Source organism: Emys orbicularis, chromosome 5 (assembly GCF_028017835.1).
Source record: "Emys orbicularis isolate rEmyOrb1 chromosome 5, rEmyOrb1.hap1, whole genome shotgun sequence".
In the NCBI taxonomy this organism is placed as follows: domain Eukaryota; kingdom Metazoa; phylum Chordata; order Testudines; family Emydidae; genus Emys; species Emys orbicularis.
Genome location: NC_088687.1, coordinates 69,972,932 through 69,993,420, shown reverse-complemented (window position 1 = coordinate 69,993,420; position 20,489 = coordinate 69,972,932). Strand labels below are relative to the sequence as shown.

The following is a 20,489-nucleotide window of genomic DNA, read 5'->3' as shown; positions in this document are numbered from 1 at the left end:
TGTCTCAGGGATGACAGTGGTGTATATGTGCTTTGTTGGACCCCAAACAGATTTTGGACATGAAGTACCAAACTTTTAAAAAATATTGCAAAATTTAAATGTATTTGATTAAGTTGTTCTAGCAATAGACAGGTCTGGCCAGGGCCGGCTCCAGGCACCAGCGCAGCAAGCAGGTGGTTGGGGCAGCCAACAGAAAGGGGCGGCACGTCCGGGTCTTCGGCGGCAATTCGGCGGCGGGTCCCTTAGTCCCTCTCGGAGGGAAGGCCCTGCCGCCGAATTGCCGCCGATCGTGGCTTTTTTTTTTTTTTTTTTGCTGCTTGGGGCAGCAAAAACGCTGAAGCCGGCCCTGGGTCTGGCAAATAATATTAACATCCAAATAGTTAATGATCTTTAAAAATAAATATTTGATGGCTCATATCATGCAAGGAACAGAGTGTGATTTTCTTACTCACATGGAGGAGCATTTACTCATGTTCAGTGGGACTCCTCATGAGTAACTGCTCACCAATGTGAGGAAGGGGTCACAATATGGAAATTACAGGACCTCTTAAATTAATGTAATTCATCTCTTTGTCAATGCAGGATTGTCCTCTCAGGTATAATATCTATTTTTTCCTAGACTTATTTACTAAGGCCCTAAGAGATGGACCTCCTCCCCCCAGTCTTACCAAACACATTCTCAGAACATTTTTTTAATATTCCGCCTGTGTTATTCTTTTCTTAATTTCATCCTCATCATTCCTAGTTACTCCTCAAACCAGGCCCTAAGTAATTAATCTCCTTTAAAAATTTGTATGGCTATGTCCTCACCTGAGTTAAGCTGTAGTCAGCCAGTGAGAACTCTGTGTTTCATATCAGTTCTCATTAACTTCCATTCATGTTTCTTTCCCTGCAATACAGTGCTGCTATCAAAAACCTAAAATACAGTCAGACCCCATTTCCTTTTATCTATTTCAAGAAGTGAGTTAATAAAACGTTGCACTTACAGCTCCTTCTATCAAAGCATCTCAAAACTCCTTACAAACATCTGTCCACACAACACCCATGTGAGGCAAGTTTTAGATTCCTCAGTATAGGATGAGGCACACAAGACATTAAAGTCAAAATTTAGGTGTGTAAAATTAGGGCTGTAAATCCATCTTTAGGCACCTAAATAAAAGTGGCCTGATGTTCAGAGGTGCTGCCAATCCACAGCTCCTATTTACTTCAATGGGATCTGGAAGAGTTCATTATCTCTGAAAGGGCTTGATACAAAGCAGATGGAAGTCAATGGAAAGACTCCTCCATGAGTGTTGGATCAGGCCAAGAATCAGGTCACTTATTTAAGTATCTAAATAAGGATTTGGTTGCCTAAAATCAAGTATCTAGGATCCAGGTTTTAAAATGGTAGCCCAAGTGACTTGCAGGCAGTCTGTGGCAAAGCCATGAATAGGATCCAGGTTTTCCGACTCTCAGTCTCGTGCATTAAGCACAAAACTATCCTTCCTTTGTGTCCATTTTCCCTATGTCAGGCATAGATACCATTGCTGAATATTTTATTTTAGAAGGAAAGATTGTCAGAGATAAAAGGCACAATCAGATACCACCATAACTACTCATGGATTAGGACTTTTAGGAAGTTAAAAACAAGGGTCAGAGTTAAAGCTTAAACCCTAGTCTTAACTCCTATCGTGCTAAGCATTGCAAGAGTCTCCAAATAGCTCATTTTACATAACCATATTGCATGTGCTGTAGTAACTAGTTCAACAGGGTGAGCTAAATACAGAGTTTCATCCCTGTGATGCTGAATTTCCATATTTTGTGAGCGTCTGACCCTTAACATTATTTAAACACACATAGTAGTTTGTGGCTTAATACATTAGAACTGCAATTATGTAGAAGATCACACACCCGTCCTGATTGCAGGTTAGAACTATCCAGCACCAAGTCTCTCTCAGAGTTGTACTATATCTGCTTTACCAGCCTATAGCACTCTGTACAGTGTGATGATGCAAAGCTTCCAGCTGTGTTCTTAAAAGCATTTAAGAAAAGGTTTATCTTAATTCATTTGTATGTATAAAGTTTACTTATGTCAGTGGATGCATTTCAGCTTCTCATGTCACACCTAAAGTGTAAAGCTCTTACATCATTAGGATAGCAAAAACAATCAGCTTCCCTGCCCTGCCCTCCTGAGAACCTATTATTAAGGCAACATCCCAAGATCATGTAATATGGTAATATTATTATGTGATGACAGTAATATTGTTTTGTAGTTATATAGGAAATTACATTTAAATGATCTCAAAGCACTTTACACTCATTAAACTTCAGGTGATCCAGTGATGTAAGTAAATGAGATTATCCCCATTTAACAGATATCATTATCACTATATTTAGTACCATTAGTGTGGTGTAATATACTTTCGTAAATCAGAGAACATCTGCCTTGCCTTACCCAAAGCACAGACTAGGTCACTGCACACTCATGATCCTAACAGCATATTACATTACACTGTTTAAAATAGAGTTTATTTTTTCCTTTATTTTCTAACTTATGCAGTACCCACTACAATGTTTCTTTGTGCTAGTGCCAGCACAGGTACCCTACCTGGCCAAGGGGATGAAGTGATTACTTTTCCTCCCTTTCAAGGAGATTTATTATTTGCCACACACCAAAGGAATTGTACAAGATGTTAGCTTTCACACCCTTATTAAAGAAGTAAGCCTCAACAAAAAGGCTTGGGCCACAGGAGCAATTGTGGATGTTGGGGGAAGAGGTGGGGCCACACTCTGCCTAGATCCCAGCTGAGATGATCTTGCCTGTAGGACTGGGTGCTGAATAGCATGACGTGGAAGAGACCCAAATGTAAACTGACTGTTTTCTGTAGCTTTATGTGGAGAGTCAGGGATGGTTTTTGGATGGGGTTGAAATTAAAAAACTCTTACATGCTGCAATGGTTCTGTGCCTTAATGTCTGAACCCCAGTGAACCCACTGGGCCTACTGCACGTGACACCAGAGTGGCATTTAAAAAAATAATCCTATAGGTGAAGGTGAAAGTATTTGACAGTGGCAGCCATAGAGCTGGAATAGCTACTACTATGGTTAGTTGAAAACTGAACTCAGCAGCAATAGAAACTCCTGCAACAACAGACAATTCACTAGCAGTAAATGATAGAGGGTGCCATACTGCAACAGCAGATAATGGCAGTGCTGGACCTTCCTATTCAGGCACCACCCCTGCCTTCAAGACACGCTGGTGTAGTCCCCAGACTATCGCTGATGACAGCATCTCTGACCACAATGCTCCTGAAGGACAATCTGGAGTAATTTCTTACCACCTTTTCAGAAGGTGACCATCAGAGGTACATGCACTCATAGGGATGGGTTGCAGAGCATTTTTTCATAGAAGCTCATTAAGACTGGAATTCCTTCCTACTCTTCATCAGCTGGAGCTGAAGTGTGATGGGTTTTTTTTAAGAGGAGACACTTGTTAACTCTGAAATCTAGCTGGAATATCTGCTCATGGTGTTGGGGGTCAAGTCTGGGCAGAGAGAACTAGATTGGGGTGTGGATGGACATTTGTAGTAGGTCTGTCAGCTAAAACCACCTCTGAGAATACAGCACTATCAGAATGATTGTGACTTTGACCCTTGATGTTGGAAATCCCACTGAATCAGTGGAAAGGCATGCAAGAGGGCATCAGAACACTGCAGAAGGAATGTGTCCAGAAATGACTCTGGACACATACTATCTCTGGAACTAAAGTTCTGGCATTGACATTGGTGGTGAACATGTCTATCACTGGGGTTCCCATACACAGGAATACCGGCTCTGTGGTAGACTTCCACAAGGATCACTCACGTATGGCAATTAGCTCTCTGCTAAGGAAATCTGCCAGGTTGTTGCTGGCACCTGGGAGGTAGAGAACCATAGTTATCTTATGTAAGTGGCACTATGTCAAGATTCTGATGGCTTCCTGGCAGAGAGGAGACAAGCATGGTTTAACTTAGTACGTAAACTCAGTAAAGTTTAACTTAATTCAACACAGTTTATTCTTAATTCCATGTATTTATTCACAGGGATATGCTGGAGAAACCAATGGAGCAACAAATGTTTGAATTCCGTAGTATTTCAGTTGCATGGTGCCTGTTCTCTGCTATACTGCACCAGCCCTTTAGAAAGCATCACATTTTGTACTGAAATCAGTAATCACATGCTACAAGGAAGCTCATCTTTCTGATGTGCTAATTTAGTGCAGTGGGACACAGTTTGAAAGTGATGGTGTATTCCAAGTTGAATTTAAAAGAGATGATTATGCTACTGATGTTGAATAGGGGAACGTGAAGGCACTAAAAATATCACTGTCAGATTTGTATTTTCAAATGATTTGCTCACTAGAGCAGCAGTGGGATGAATTATTTTACATGTGAAGGAAAAATTTCATCTTAATGATTTGTGAAAATAACATTTCCTTTTGTGCTATAAAGAATAAATAGTGTTAGTGCAACTAGAGAGTTAACTGAACATCCAGAATATATAAGAACAGTGACCTTTGAGAAAAAAAAACTTTTTTTTCAAGAAAAATAAAGCTATGCAAATCCTCAATGTCCATTTTAAAATCTGAAAAGCCTGCAGAAAGGTGCACTGTAAATATAGCAATGGATTTTCAGAACCAGGAAGTAGATGGATAAAAGAATTTTCAGGTAACCTTACCCTCATTCACCAGCTGGAGCTGAGTTTCATGAGGCAGAGGAGTTGGCTAGAGAAAGAGCTCTTCTAGTCATCCTACACTGCCATTTTTAGATCTCTGAATCTACCCTGTGGGGTAACCCGCTCATTTTTACTTCTAATTTAAAATGCCTATCCCAGGGTCTAGGCCTTTTTGTTTGTTATGCAAGCCTTGCTCCTTGTCTTTTAACCAGCTCTCAGATAATAAAGGCTTATTTTGTTAGGTCTGACTGTGTGCCCAGGAGCTCATCTCCAGAGACAGGGTGTGGTGGGGTGTTCTAGAGACAGGGTGTGGTGGGGTGTTCTTTTGTTTGTTTGTTTTGAGAGAGAGAGGGGGGGTCCCTAAAATCACAATGGTTTCTCATGGTGTACAATATATGACATTACACATCCTCAACTCCACAAGGGCACAAACCCCACTATGAAGGATGACAGCAGTAGCTCAATGCACACAAGAACTTTTAGTGTGCATCAGCAGGATCCAGACAGATAGCTGGCATGCGACAAGCTGGAGTATTATAGATTTACACCCCAGTTTGCTGTGCAGAAAGTGCTTGTGTAGACATGCCTTCAATCCATAAGCACTGTTGGGCAGAGAGAAAAAGTGTATAGCAAGAATCTTAAGAGCCTGGAAACAAGTCTTTTGAGAGGTATTTCTAAGACATGTCCCTTTACTGAGAACCTTGTGCACGGTCAGCTAAATTTATAGACTCTTTTTTTTTTTTTAAAGGGGAAAAAATGCTAAGGGGTGGGTGGACAAAGGCGTTGGAAGCATTTCTTCTGGGGTACAACAGTTACACTATGGATTTATATGCCCCTGCCACTTATAGCATCAGAGAATCTTCCAAATATTTAAAAATAGAAATCAAGCTGTTTGTCTCTCCCTGCCTGGCCTGTAGATTATCTTAATTAGTTTATAAGGGTTTTGATTATTTTTTTCCCACACAAACAAAACAAAGAGAGGAAAATCTATGTCAAAGATTTTTGCATTTAATTCTTAAAAGGCTAGTTCCATGGTTCTCTTCACTTGTGGGAGAGCATTGGGGTGGCATATCTAAATATTTAGATTGATATAACCACCACCATTGAAAAAATATTGGTTCTGTATGCTGCATAAGGTACAGTAGAACCTCAGCATTACAAACACATCAGGAATGGAGGTTGTTTGGAATTCTGAAATGTTCGTAAGGGAACAAAATTTTATGGTTGTTCACTCAAAAGTTTACAACTGAAAATTGACTTAAAAAAAAGAAAGGGAAAGTTTCAGAACTGTATTTAGTAGTTTATGTTTAACACTGTACTGTTATTTATTTGCTTTTTGTGTCTTTGCTGCTGCCTGATTGTGTACTTCCAGTTCCAAATGAGGTGTGGGGCTGACTGGTCAGTTCGTAACTCTGGTGTTCTGAACTCTGAGGTTCTATTGTAGACCTAACCATGTTCTGTCCCTGAACCAAGCTGCAGCCTTAGTTTGCCAAAGCGGTAGCCTTGCTTGGGAAAAAGTTAGGTCCATATACACTACAAGATTAAAAAAAAGTGTGTTTTAACTATGTTGGGGGACAATATTATTGTACAAGTCCCAAGTTCCCCAGTTATTCTAGTGTAGATAGTTACTCAGATGTATTGTAGAATTGTTACCCTACACTGCTTGAGTTAATTAATTTTAGAATTAACTCTGCTCATATATTTTAAAAGTGAATGGCAATCTAGGGCAATTCCTTATTTGCTTTACATTAAAAATACGGAAGATACACAATGACATACACACTATGTCAAATCAACATATTTATTGTATTTTGTAATCCACAAGTGCAAATCTAGCAACAAGTCAGTTTAGCAAATTACAACACACTGAAGGAAATGTAATGTAAATACTAAGAACACTGACAAAGTAACTTAAAGAGCAGCAAAAAAAGGCTTCTCAAGGAAAAACAAAACCACCCTTTTCTAACCCTATGTAAAATGTACTACACCCACATCGGGAATGTTACTGAACATATAGCCAGCTCTTCTGGAATTAATAGTTTGCATTATTCAGTGTGCAAATGGCTGGTCCAAGCTCCTTATCAACTGATGGTATTTTGGTTTCTAAAGCAAATTCTGCCCATTTGCACAAGGTTTAAATATAGTGCCAGTACCAGTTTTAATGGGGCTGCTGTATTTGTATTACAAATTTAAGAATATATATATATAAAACGAAGTCCAATTTCAGTGTATTATAATGTACATAATTCTACCTGAATTCAAATAGGGCAGCATTATAGATACTTTAAAAAATTTAATAAAATTCTTGCAACAGACCAACTTTCAAGTCACCTATGTAATTTTTAAATTAATCTTTAAGTACTGCATATATACTTTAGAGTTGTGTATAAAATAGAAAAGCATTCCCATTAGGTAGATAATTACATTGCAGTAAGGATTTTCCCTACCACTTAGTAGCCAAGGGACAAGGTATATGCTTAACGTTTGCTTTTAAGAAAAGTAAATATTGCTTTAATTTGTGATCAGGTGTTAATTACCAGTTTGAGCCCAAAAGAAAGATGGAAGAAGTTTGTCTGTAGGAGGTTAAATGGGAAATTTAGTTGGACTTCTTTTCTGTTAACAGTTCTTGATTCTTCTCTTTCTCTTGGTATGAAACATACTGATAATCTGTACCAAAGATTCTATCCCACCATGTGAAGGTTGAAGCATAGTTGCCAATGAAGTTCATGTGATGGAAATCATGAAAACGAGCCCCAGCATAGAAGGGCACTAGATGCAGGGGGTTCAGAGGAATATCGTAGCCACTAGAGAGAAAAAAAAACAAACAAAATTAAAATACTGAACTATAAAGTTTTTAACATTTTGTTTAGAAACAAACAATGCCAGGCACCACTGATTACTTCTTGGTTTTCAGTAGGCTGCTAAAATTAAAATATTGACTATCAACTACAGTTAAAAACTCTCTGAAGTAGCTGCATGAAGAAATTTATTCCACTGCAAGACAGAGAGAAACCCATCTATTAGGGCCATAGCTCTAAAACTAGAAATTGTAGAATACCTATGGACTTGGAATGCTTAAGATGCTGTTTTGTCGGATGCCATTATCTGTCTACTCCATTTCCAAATCAACGCTTAATTTTAAAAAGGCAGACTGAAAAATGAAAGCCAAAACACACAAAACATCAGTACAATGATGAATATAGAAGAAAGTCTTTTGTGTGGCATCTGAGCCAGAATGTACAGTACCAGATTGAGAAACACATATTAAATGTAGCTAAAAATCTCAACCTTTAAGAAGTACTGCAGAAAGGGAAATGACATTAAAGGATTTCAATATGTTCATATTTTGTTGGTACTAGAAAGCATCTTACACCACCTAGTGGCAAGACAGTGTCTAGATTTCATTTTGTTATAATATTCCTGTCGTCCCACCCCTGTTAGTGTGACCACTTTGGGAAAAAAACATCCACTGACAGCTGTGGTTTCTATCTGCCGTTCACATTGAAATGCACTACTTCGATTTAGTTTTAGCCATTTTTATTTTATTTACGCTGTTGTAGTGTTGCATTCCTCAGTTCATAAGGCATATAACAACAGCTTCCTCAAATGGAAGTAAAGTAAAATCACAGAAAATGTTAAAATTGATACAATGAAGCTATTTGACCACCTGAAGAATGGGTCACTGTTCTAACCTATAATATTTTATAATATTCTTGATCTTTTAGTTTCTTGCCTATAAGTATGTTATAACTACTTGTTTTTAATTAACCTAATCTCAATGTAAAGATTGCCCTCCAAGCCCCACAGAAGTTTTAGAAAAATGTAGACTGTCATTATTGAACACCACCTACATGCAATTTTTCTTGGGAGCCAAACTGGGGCCGCTTAGGTTAAGAAAGCATTGGTTCTCCAAGACAAGCCTTCCTGCACAGGCAAGCCTATTGACAGAGAAGTTTAAGATATACTACCTTGAGGTCCCCCTCCATTTTAGTAAAATAAAACCCCACTTATTCCATGTTAGCAAACATTAGGTAATTTGTGTACTAAATATCTGATATTCTCTCTCGGGCTCTAAGTTCATCCAAGTGACGTGTAAGAGCTTCACTGGTGTCTGAGATTTACCTTTCCTAAAAGCAGAGATCACAAAATGTATAATCCTGCTAAGAATCTCACAAGCTGTGTTTCTAGTTGATGCTTTATGAAGTTGTTTTAGTGAGTGCCCTATCCTCCCACCCAAGGAGTTTTGCTATTAACATTACCAAAACAGAAAAATTATTATTTTGAAAAAGATAAATGGCCGACTACAATACTGAAATGAAAGAAGCACCACAATCCTTCTCTGGCAGGCCTACACTATCTGTGGACTTCTATTTGTAGTGTGGTGTGTATATATAAATAAATCATACACACACACACACACACACACACACACACACAAGCAAAAAGATAGGTGGAAGAGCCAAGTATGGAAAAATCACTAACACGGAATGAGAGGATTTTACCTGTGTACATCAATGGTTTCCATTAAGCGACATATTACCCAGGCCCACAGAAGAATCATATGGTTACAGAAAACAATAATGCCGATGAAAAAACCAGTTCCAAGGATAAGCGTTTCCAGTGGATGTGCATACTCTGCTTGCATCCCAAAAGGAGACTGGGAGGGGGAAAAAAAACAAAACCAACCCACATATACACACAGTAAAAAAAAACCAAATATATACAGACAATAGTATGCCAACACACTCAAGAGTCAGACCAGTTTAGAATAGAGGTAACTGTAACTAGGATGGTCTTGCGGACAGGGCACTCAAGAGACCGGGGTTCAATCCCTGGTTCATCCACTGGCTATAAGTGATTTGCCCAAGGGGGCACATGATCAAGTGCTTCAGTTTCCCAGGAGTGTTCCCCTACCTCAGTGGGAAGGACAAAAACCACTGATGATTTTGAGTCACTACAGTACTATGGTGATGACAACCTTGCAAATAAATAAAAGAAAGCTTGTCATTTCTATAGATTAGTTGCAAATGGTAGGACACGTATTTCCCCATTTCCCTGTCCATTATCAACTTCCCTGAACCAGAAATTTGTAGTAAATCAAATGATCTCATTAGGGCAATTACAGCAAGTTTTTGTAAAAGCCTTAACATTTTTAAATACCTTCCACAACACAGGAACACATACATGAGTTAATAAAAATTTGTATCTTGTAATATTAACAACATTATTTATAATGTATTGCTAGATCAAAACAGTAATTTGACTGCCAACCAGAATCAATAAAGTAAAATCAAAGCAGTTCTCAAATGAAGAGCGTGGGACCCCTTTTTGTCCCTTAGGGACCAACGAGGTCTAAAGTAAGGAAATGAAACAGCGATTAGGTGATCTTACCACAGGTAAGATGGTAAGGGCCTAAGAGTATTTAATGGATCATATACATCACATATTAGATAGTAGCATATAAGCAGTAGAATTTTTGGCCTAGTGCAGTTAATAAGACCTCTGAATAACCTTTTTGGAAATAAGAAGTGCAAACAAAGCCTTTTTGGCTTACTAGATATCCTGTTCAGTTTTTGGACTGTCCCATGTTTGGGTACAGTAGACCTGCCAGATATAATAAGGATAAAAAAGGAAAGTCTCCAAAGTCCCTCTCAAATAATAATATTAATAGGTTTGTTATTGCTAATAAGTAGATAAAGGTTATATAATCTATTGTGTAATGCAGAATTTCATATTTGGTCATAAATTATTATATAACAAATCAGAATAGCGTGTTGATAAAAGTAGGATGCCATCCTGGATATACAAAAATGCACTGAGACTTAAGCGTTTGCCTTGTTTATGTACAGCCTTGTGTTTGTATAGATGCAACCAATTCATTGGCTATCATCCCTATCTAATCACTGGGTGTAGCATTCTGTACCGATGCTGAAATAAACCAGTTCCTTGAATTTAAACCTGGAGTTCACAAGTGGCTATTGTCTGCTACACCAAGCAGTGGTTGTCTGTTTGCTAGGTTCATAAGGTAACCTGTGGACCTGGTTGGTAGTCCTGAAACATCCTTACAAAATGAGAATTATATATATAAAATATAGTAATTCACCACATCTAAGTTCAGGAAATACAACACTAAAAACAGTTTTAAAAGAACACTGTCAACTTGAATTTTTTAAGACTACTTTTGGAATGATTTTTTTTTTTTTTTTTTTTAAATCAATCCTTAAGAGTGAATAGGGCTTTTTGCTGCCCTACTGCTATTTATTATAAGGGACTTTTTAGGACTTTACAAGACAAACAATTAAAGTGACTATATTTAGAATGTTAATTGCCCAAACCAACCTTGCAGCTATAGAAATCTTAGCTGAAAGTTTATAATAATCTTAGAGTACAATAAAGATTATGGCATAGTAATTATAAAATTACTTGATTATTCATTTGTTGTACTTAATGGCACACTGTCAGTTTGACAATCACATTTGTTAGAAGATTTTTAACCTGCTATAAATTTCACTAAGATTATAGTAGACAGTCACCATCCTGGCAGTCAGATGATATAAGGTAGGTATTAGAATGCGGCTGCCATTTGAGTGAAAGGGAGAGAAGAGAAAGTTGTTACAAGACACGTTCCATTATATCTATGATATTTGGGTTAATTTAATAGTTATGGAAATCACCTAGCAGTGGTTTACCCCAGTATTTGTAACTGTGTTTAATTGATATAAGAAAAAACAAGCTAGGTGTAAAAATATTTTGTAAGATTGGCTGTTCTCCCTATTTCCAAATGGACGCAAGATCTATTTAAATATGCTTTATTAATACAGTTTTTAATATAACCAGGAGGCTTACAATAAACACATAAGGTTGAAATCATTAAAGTAGTACGTACTACGAACTCATGATGAACTTTATGGATGTACTTGTATATTCTCTTGTGATGCAAGAGTCTATGCAGGAAATAGTGCCAGGCATCCTCAATCACTGCACATCCAAAACACTGGGCAAGTAGCATGTACCTTTTAAAAAAATAAATAAAAAATAAAATAAAAATTGTTAGCTATAGCAAGATTAAAATATATGAAAGAAACAGTACTTTTCTTTGCTATCAGGCCAAATCCAGAAACTTTTATTAAGGAACACACCATTCTTTCTCCAGGATGTATGTGCAGAGAGAGGTTCTGGAAACTTGGTATGTACATTTAACTTTAAATAGTTTTAACAACCAGATAACAGCATATTCATGTGCTCACACTGCACATTAACAGCTTTTATTGATCTACTACTAACAAATACTACTGAATATAGTACCTAAAATTGTACATATATTTCTTCACTAACATAATATATATGTACAATTTTAAGTACTATACTCAGTGGAATTTGTCAGTAGCAGATCAACAAAAGAGCTGTTAAATGAGTTAACGTGCAATACAGCAAACTTCTTAGTTTGGCTGTTGACACGTGCGTGTGCTCTCTCTCACACATCTGTATATAAAGAAAGATAAAGCAGCATTAGCACTAGAAAGGAGATAATTTAGTACCCAGCAAGAAATTGTAATTACAGATAAATAAAATTACTGTATGTAATATTTCTCCTGACACTAAAACTAGGAAAAGAAGCACTTAAAAAACATAAGGGTTGCGATTTTAAAATGTATTGGTTTGCAGACAGAAGTGTGTGCACATGATACAGTCTCTTCCTAAGGTACATAATGCAGTATGTGGGTAGTGCTTCATCATGTTATTTCTGGAAGTGAGCCAGATGGCTCAAAAAGCATTAGATACTTGCTGTAATCAAGCGTGGACTCACCCCTGTGGCGCCTCCTACTGGTTGTCTCGGGAATTAGTTCACCAGCATCCGGAGCGCCCTCTGCAGGCCAGGTGTCCTGCCTGTCGTTGGCCCCGTGTCCCTCCCGGACCCCAGTGCCCTTGGCTTGGGTGCTGCCCCCCTGGCAGTACCCCACTCTCTCTCTGGGTCTCCCCACCCAGGGGAAACCCCACCCCCTATCCCAATGTCGCCTCAGTCGTGGCTACTGCCAGTCACCATCTAGCCCCCGCGCCCTGGGGCAGACTGCAGTCTATCAGCCAATCATCACAGGCAACAAGGGGTTTGGACTGGCTGCCTTTACCCACCCTCAGATTGCCCCTCTGCAACCCCAATACCTATTTGGGCCTAGGACCAGGCCCTGCAGCCTGGGGAGTTGCTGGCCTAGGGCTTCCCAGCCCCCAAGGCCTTTCCCCAGCCCTGCCTCACTCTAGGTCCCCGGGTGAGCTCCCTGCAGCCAGGCCTGTCTCTCTCTCCTGTCAGAGGGAGACTCCTCAGCTCTGGCTACCCTGGCCTTCTTATAAGGCTGAGTGGCTCAGTTTGGGGCGTGGCCCCAACTGCAGCCACTTCCCCAAACAGCCAGGGTTTTGCCCCTTTACACAGCCCCAGCCCTCTGCAGGGCTCTTCCAACCCCTTCAGGGCTGGAGCGGGTGTTCACCCCGCTACACTTGCGTATACAAGGGTGCTCATGAGCCCACAGATGGTGTCTTAACTTCCAGCCACACTGTATCCCTTTTTGGATTTAGTTTTTCAAATCCTATCACTCCAGGATTTGAACAACGTTGCAGGCATTAGGCACAATATCAAATATAGGACCCTAGCCTGGTCCCATTATTGCAATGGGATAAACTTCAGTGAGAACAGGATTGGGTCTATGAACTACACCAGGGATTTGGAGCAATCAAATTTTTGAATTGCTCAGCTCCAGCACCAATAGTGACTGCTCCAGCTCCACTCTGACTCCGCTCCGCGCTCTGACTCAAATTAATTTTTAATTAAATAAAAAAGTGCATACTGTAATTTTGAAAAGATTTTTATTCAGACTTTTAAAACAATTTAAATGTCATCAACAATGATACAAACTAGAATCATTCATAATTCATTCTGTAAAAAAATTATTGCAGCAATCAAGTCGTCATTCATAGCCTGCCGCAAATCATTTAAAATTAACTTTAAAGCCGAAAACAGTCGCTCTACACTAGCTTGAGTTGTTGGCATGCTCGAAGCAATTCTACAGGCAGCCTGAGTGCAGTGTGGGTAGCTGTGAATGGCCTCAAAAACAGACTTAACTTTTAGCCTACCAATAGACTCCATCGCCTCACAATCTTCCCGAAAGTTTCTCTCGAATAATGCTTCATTACAATTATGAATCGCAGAAACTCGCCGGTGTCTTTCTTGTTTATCCAATTCCTTTTTGAAGTCATCATCTTCTGAAGAATTGATGCTTGAATTATCTCCATGTCTCCATGATGGTTGAAGACGTCTCAGGGATGGACGCTCAAACAAGTTCAGAGTGGAGACAGAAGTTTGAGAACAGCCTATTTCTGAAGGATGCGAACTTTCCAAAGCCACAAATTTGATTGTTGTTGACTCCTTTTGTTGTGTTTCGTTTTCTTCAACTTCTTTCGCCGAGTTCAAATGTAGCAATAGATTTTGTTTTTCGAGTCGTCGAGCAATATCAAGGAGCCCTTCCTTTGCCTTTGGTATTTCCCTTGAGGTAAGAAGAATTCAATACCATGGATCAACATAAACTCCAGCAAGGAAATGAATATTGTCAAAAAGCTTCTCTTCGTGTTTCTGCATGGAGGATAGAATTCTTTCTGCAATTTGTCCACCATTTTCTTGCAAGAATTTTGACATTTTTTGCCATTCCTTCATTAAAACTCCCGGGGTTACATTGGCAGCTTGAAGAATCACGGTTGTTTGGTTTGGTTTTGCCAAGAGATCTCGCAGGTTCTTCACTTCGTCCCATTCAGCTTTTGTTAACTTGAGTTCTCTTGTTCCAGCAGCAGCCACTTGTTCACAGTAAGATTGAAAAATGAGAAGCCGATCAATCATCGCAAACGTTGAACCCCAGCGAGTCACAGTATCCAATGATTGAGTTACCCCATGTAGATCAAGCAGAACACTTTGAATACTTGGGGTTTGTAGTTTGACAACGACTTGTTGAATTTTGCCAGAAATTTCTTCGGATGTTCTTTGTTCAGTCCATCCCAGATTGCCAATGGAAGAGAGTGTGAATACCACACCTCATCAGTTGGACTTTTGAGTCATCCTCATGAAGCCATGTTGGAAGTATGAGGCTAGGGTCATCAACCCATTGCGCAGCAACATCCATGTTGAGTTTGATTTCATCCATTCCTTTAGTTCCTTCATCAGGCAAAATAGCTTCAGTCCTGTCCACATCCCTGCTCTCAGAGGTAGAAATGGTTTCGTTGTCCTCGCTGAAATTTTTGACGGCGCACGACATGTTTGCTGCATTGTCAACGCAGATGCTCAGCACTTGCATTTCACTGATCCCAATTTTTTCTAAAATAGCTTTTACTTGACTTTTCACGTACGAAGAATTGTGACCCCCTTCAGTGTCGATTATGTCCAAGGTTTTTACCACAGCTTTATCTTTTCCTTCTTCGTAGTACTGAGCATTGATTGCAAGGAAATTTCTGTTTCCACGGGTTGCCGCATCCATTTTCAGGTAGCACAATTTTTGCTCCAAAGCTTTCTTGAGCTCTTTGCGACCAGATTCAGCTGTGCTGACAATTAAATGACTAACCGCATCGTGCCCCGTTGAAACGCCAAGCTGCCAACCCATTTCAACTGCAATTTTTTGGAATCCTAGCCTGAAGGTAGTGAGCGGTGTTGAACTCACGCAAACCATTTCCATCAGCCCTTCACGGAAAGTATTGGCATCCATGGTGACTGTAACCTTTGAGGACTTCAAATATGAGTCAAGTTTTGTTTGCTTAATTTTGGGTTTCTTTTCAAATGAAGCTCCGCAAAAAAATCTTTTCTCCAGGAGTTTTCAAAGAGCCAGATGAACGTTGTTTAGCCGCGTCAGCTTTCTGTTTTGCCTCATCTTCCTGGTCCTTTTTTGTAACCAGAGCCGCATAGTTTTCAGGATGGTTACGTTTTACATGCCGCCAAAGGTTGAAACTTTTCACGGCACTTGCTTCACTTGTCTTGAAGCTACATGGTTTGAGCTCGCCATTCACTTCCTTTTCCACCTTGCACGTTGCCAATTTCTTCTTTGCTTTTCCCAAAAGCCCGAATTCGGGCTTTTCAAATTCAAAAGTAAAGACATCATTGAGATCCTTTTCCGTAAATCAGCTATCAATCATGGGGGGCTGATTTGATTTTTTAGTTGAAGGCATGGCCAAATCTTCTTGTGCTGCTACCGCATCCAAATGTTTCATTATGATCTTCAAAAAGCAATGAACAAAAGCATTACATTTTTTTTATAATGTACCTGCTTGTGATATCTTAGCCACTTAAGGAACTTCATTTTTGTCCTGAAAATCCAAAATAAATTCGATCGCATTTTCTTTTTACACAAAATTATTATTAAAGTATATTTTAATGTTTCTTGCCGTTTTAATGAGGTAAGAAGTATTTTTAATATACACAATATAAATTATTTATAAATTGTAAGAGTTTTTCTTATGAAATTTTGTGGTAAAAATATTCAAAATATTTTAATTAATATCTCAAAAATGCTTTAATATAGAAATATCAATGAAATTTGGTATGTGCTATAGCGTTAGTATGTGCTATTGCTTTCCGTTAAAGTTTATTTCCAACGTTCTATCAGACAACATCATTCAAATAAAATTATTTAAACTACAGGCGTCGTGAACTGGGGGGGGGACTGGGCCAATTTTATTTAATATCTTTTAAATCTTTGACTATTTAACAGATACTACCCTGGAATATGATTTAATGCTAAAACATGCATTAAAATGGTACTCTTAATTTATTTTGTATAATTAACCGTTTTGCGAAAACTGTTTAAAATTTTTAATCTGCTTAGATGCTTAGAATGATACAAACAATTTTACTTATTATTTTTCAACTTTGGAACCATAAATTTTAAATGTAATAAATAACCAAATATTATTAACTTATTATGGAACATAATATTACTGCTCATAGCCAGGGGCAGTCGATGACAAGTTTTTCTTGAAATAGGAAATAAAAAGTGACCAATCGCCAGTTCAGGACGCCTATGGTTTAAATAATTTTAGATAATGTAATATGGTAGCACATACTAAACGCTAAGACACAGACATAATTTCATTACTTTATATTAAAGCGTTTTTGAGATATTAATCAGAAATTAACTTTTCATCACCTCCTTGAAGAGACTGTAGCTCCCTTAGGAAGAATTTTAGGACCCGTGTTCACAGAAATGTTTTTTCTTAAAATGACTTAAGGATTCACCCCCAAAGTTGTGTTGGACATTTTCCAATCACTCTGGATATAACACAAAAATCACTCCTAATTTATGCAAAAATGTTTACTGTATATTTATATGCCTGCTGCATGCGACTTTTTCAGTAAATTTAAAATTACAAAACAATGCTACCAAAAGACCGTTGAACAGATGACATATAAAATAAGTCCACCAGAGTGATATGGGAGCATGTACAAATGAACCGGTAACGGGAGCCCGTGTGAGAAATGAGCTTAAGTGGTTAACATCTCTTGTGATATCTTAATATATCAATAAACAAAAACATTATTTTTTTTTGCAATATACCTGTTTGTGATATGTTAAATGTTGCATCTTGCATCACACTTTTCCGTAATCGCAGCACTCAGCGTGTCTCGTTGATCAACCCATACTAATCTAACTAATCTACGTGAGTACGTACTCACCTAACCTTGGCACAAGGGTGGGAGCAGTCTGCAGTGTTGCCGGATGTCTAATAATTATCTGATTCTTTAATAAAACATATCTCCAAAAAACTCTGTAATTTTGTATCTGTACATTAAATCTTGATTTCAGCCGAAGTGAGAATAACTGACATATTACATAAAGTAGATGTTAATATCAATTGTTATACAATCTGAAACTTTTTGGCACCTTTAGGACTTTCTTGCTAAATATCATTCATTTTGGATTGAAAATGGAAAAAAAATGGAGCAGTGGAGCAGTCAAGATTTTCTGTGCTCCGGCTCCGCTCCAGCTCCAGGCAAAAACCTGCAGCTCCACTGTTCCGCGCTCCAGCTCCGGGCTCCGCTCCAAAGCCCTGAACTACACATTCATTCAAAACAATCACATGACTGTGCAGCACACCAAGTTCCCTAGCAGCTGGGAACATTTCACAGCTACCGTCATCTGCTCTTCCAACAGACAGTTGGAACAGAAGTACAAAACATTTCAACAGTTTCTACCTACCATCTTGGCATCCTTTCCCAGTCATAAGGGATATTGAAGTACTCTGTGAAATAGTAGGTACCACATATCAGAGGAAGCTGAATACAGAAGTGATTGAAGAGAAGCGTTTTTAAACACTTCCACTGCTTCTCCCATGTTTCTGGTTTATCCTAGGAAAAAGAAATTTCCAATCATCAGTCCTACTATGCAATATCATTGCAGAAATACAGAAAAAGTAATTCTGAAGATTTGACTTGAAGCTACAAAATAGAAAAAAAGCATTCACTGAATTTTCTACTTTGCCAAGCTATGCTTTAGTATTACAGACATGTAGTGCTGTAATGAGCTAGCTAGTCTTTAGGTCTACCACTGGTCTCTACTGGATAGACCTGTTCAACTGTGTTCGATACATACTATACTGCTAAAAGCTGATAAATATTTTCCTTTGCTCAGTAGTAGAGGCCTGTGCTTTTGGAGAAAGTTCTGACCACCAAGTAGTTCTAAGTAGTCTGTGTGTGCATAACAGTGACAATTGTAAAATCTTAGGTGGTCACATTTGTTACCTAACATGCAACCATATTTTTTAGGTACATATGCAGTAAGTTAGGATGAAGTGGATCCTTAGGTGATTTTCACTCTTTTAGTGGGTTTAAGTCAACTCGTCACATTATAAAGAAAGAGGAGCAAATGAACAGACTGATGTGTTAATTATGTGACCTGAAAAAAGTGTAAACAAGAAGCAAAAGCCTGAAAAAGTGGGGTTTCCTATAATTCTTTTTACCTTTCTAAAAGAAAGAAAAAACAAATCAGGTCTTGTCTACCCTGGAAGATTATGGGCCACTGGAGAGCTAGCAGGATGACATCACAGTACCAACCAAGTGAAAACTGACGGAAATGAACAGCGACCTAAGTCAATCTATTTAACTCTATCACTACATTAACTTGGAGACAGGGGAGAGAAAAAAAAACCACCTAAAATTTAGCATCCCACCAATTTAAGGACTGCGAAAATTCCTAAACCACATAAAAGAGATCCCCGGTTTTGCTGGAGAATGGGTGTGGGGGTGGATCAAACAGAAAAGGGATGGAGCTTATTCATATATATATATATGAATACACACACACACACACACACACTTAGACGAGAGCAAGGGTACAAAGAAGCTGGGGATTAAAGTCTGTTGCAAGGATGCGTTGGATAGATCATCCCATTTAACAGTCACAGCTATGACATCTATATTTACTTAATATTTTCCAAACCGAATTACTTAAGCATTTATATACTTAAGTTTCACAAGAATTTTTCAACACTCACTGTTTTAGAATAAGCTTGATTTTAAATCCAGTACTTAATATGAACCTGTAAGTCAGGCAAGTGGGGAAAACAATCACCAGGTTGCATTGGATGGGCAGATTACCTATTATGGAATGAAATTCACTCAGATGTGGACAGCTTGCTCAATTTTTTCTGTATTATAGAAACTTTGCAGTGCCCCTTCAATGGGATGTGGGTGGAGATGTCCCACAGGGAAGGCCAGATGTGTGGCCCCCATCTTGGCACCTAACAAGCCAACATACAGGAGTACTAGGGACAGGGGAGGGGAGAGGTTTACAGCAGTGATATTTAGACTGAGGTACGCAAATGGCTTTTTAATAGGTCTCCTGCAGTTCTTTGCAGCACATCATATTAAAGTTATTAGCCAATCAGGATGCTTTTACTGTTATTACCAATTAAGTTATCAACTTGCACTAAGTTATTAACTTATTTGCTATGAGACTATATATATATATATATATATATATATATACACACACACTTTACATATAAAAACGAAATATTTCCTCTGTCATACTGTTTAAAACTATATACACTACAGTTCTATAGTAAATGAAACCATGTACACTACTGTGGCTCTTTTGGGTAATGTTGATCGCTATTTTGGCTCCTGAACCACTGAAGTCTGAGCATCACTGGACTACAGGATCCAGAATTACACTTAGCCAAGAGCCCAAATCTTCCACACAGAGGCATGTAACCTCTATTCCAATCTATGTAATGGAACAGTGATTGAAGAGGCTGTGCTGCAAAGTTGTCCTTTGCATTCACTTTGAGAGCAATGGATCCCTCCCCCTCCCACAAAGCTGAAGGAGTTCCATTACTAAACCCAATAACCTGGGGCTTTGTAGAGGTGGAAGTGAGGTGTGTGAGTCTCCCATAAAATATACAGATGAGCATATCAAGAACAGATGTTTCTACATTCTAAGATTCCTGACCACTTGTAAAATACAAAGTTAGAATATCAAAGCAACCAGAAACCTGTGAATTCACAATTCTTTGTCTTACCTGCTGAATTTTATACTTTTGCATATAAGGTATAAACTGAAATATAAATCCAGGTAGACAGAGCAAAAAGTAGGAAAGTTCATGAACTATGAGTGATCCCCATGTTGCAATCTGGAACTTGGTGTAATTGTCCAGCATATAGTTCCAAGCATTTTTAAATGGTTGTTGCAGTGGATTGTCAGGCAAGAAAGAGTCGATGTATTCCACTGCCAGGTAAGCGGAGTTCAGGATGTCAACACTCTCATTCACTGCCAT

The 20,489-nt window shown here is 38.5% G+C and overlaps 1 protein-coding gene across 1 annotated transcript; it reads right to left on the bottom strand.

Moving 5' to 3' along the window:
- Positions 1–6,689: 6,689 nt before the first annotated feature.
- MSMO1 (methylsterol monooxygenase 1) lies at positions 6,690–20,489 on the bottom strand. The gene is made up of 5 exons (XM_065405537.1): positions 20,235–20,489; positions 17,912–18,060; positions 11,578–11,704; positions 9,194–9,348; positions 6,690–7,495 (listed from the first exon to the last, which is right to left on the bottom strand). Exons 1-5 carry the CDS (start codon positions 20,487–20,489, stop codon positions 7,288–7,290), a joined length of 894 nt encoding a protein of 297 aa, XP_065261609.1. The 3' UTR covers positions 6,690–7,287.

Coding starts and splice junctions, on each gene's coding strand:
- MSMO1 (XM_065405537.1), bottom strand. CDS start 20,489: ATGGCAGTGAATGAGAGTGTTGACATCCTGAACTCCGCTTACCTGGCA. Junction 18,061..20,234: donor AAAAGTATAAAATTCAGCAG/GTAAGACAAAGA, acceptor TCTTTTTCCTAG/GATAAACCAGAAACATGGGA. Junction 11,705..17,911: donor TGGGAAAGGATGCCAAGATG/GTAGGTAGAAAC, acceptor TTTTTTTAAAAG/GTACATGCTACTTGCCCAGT.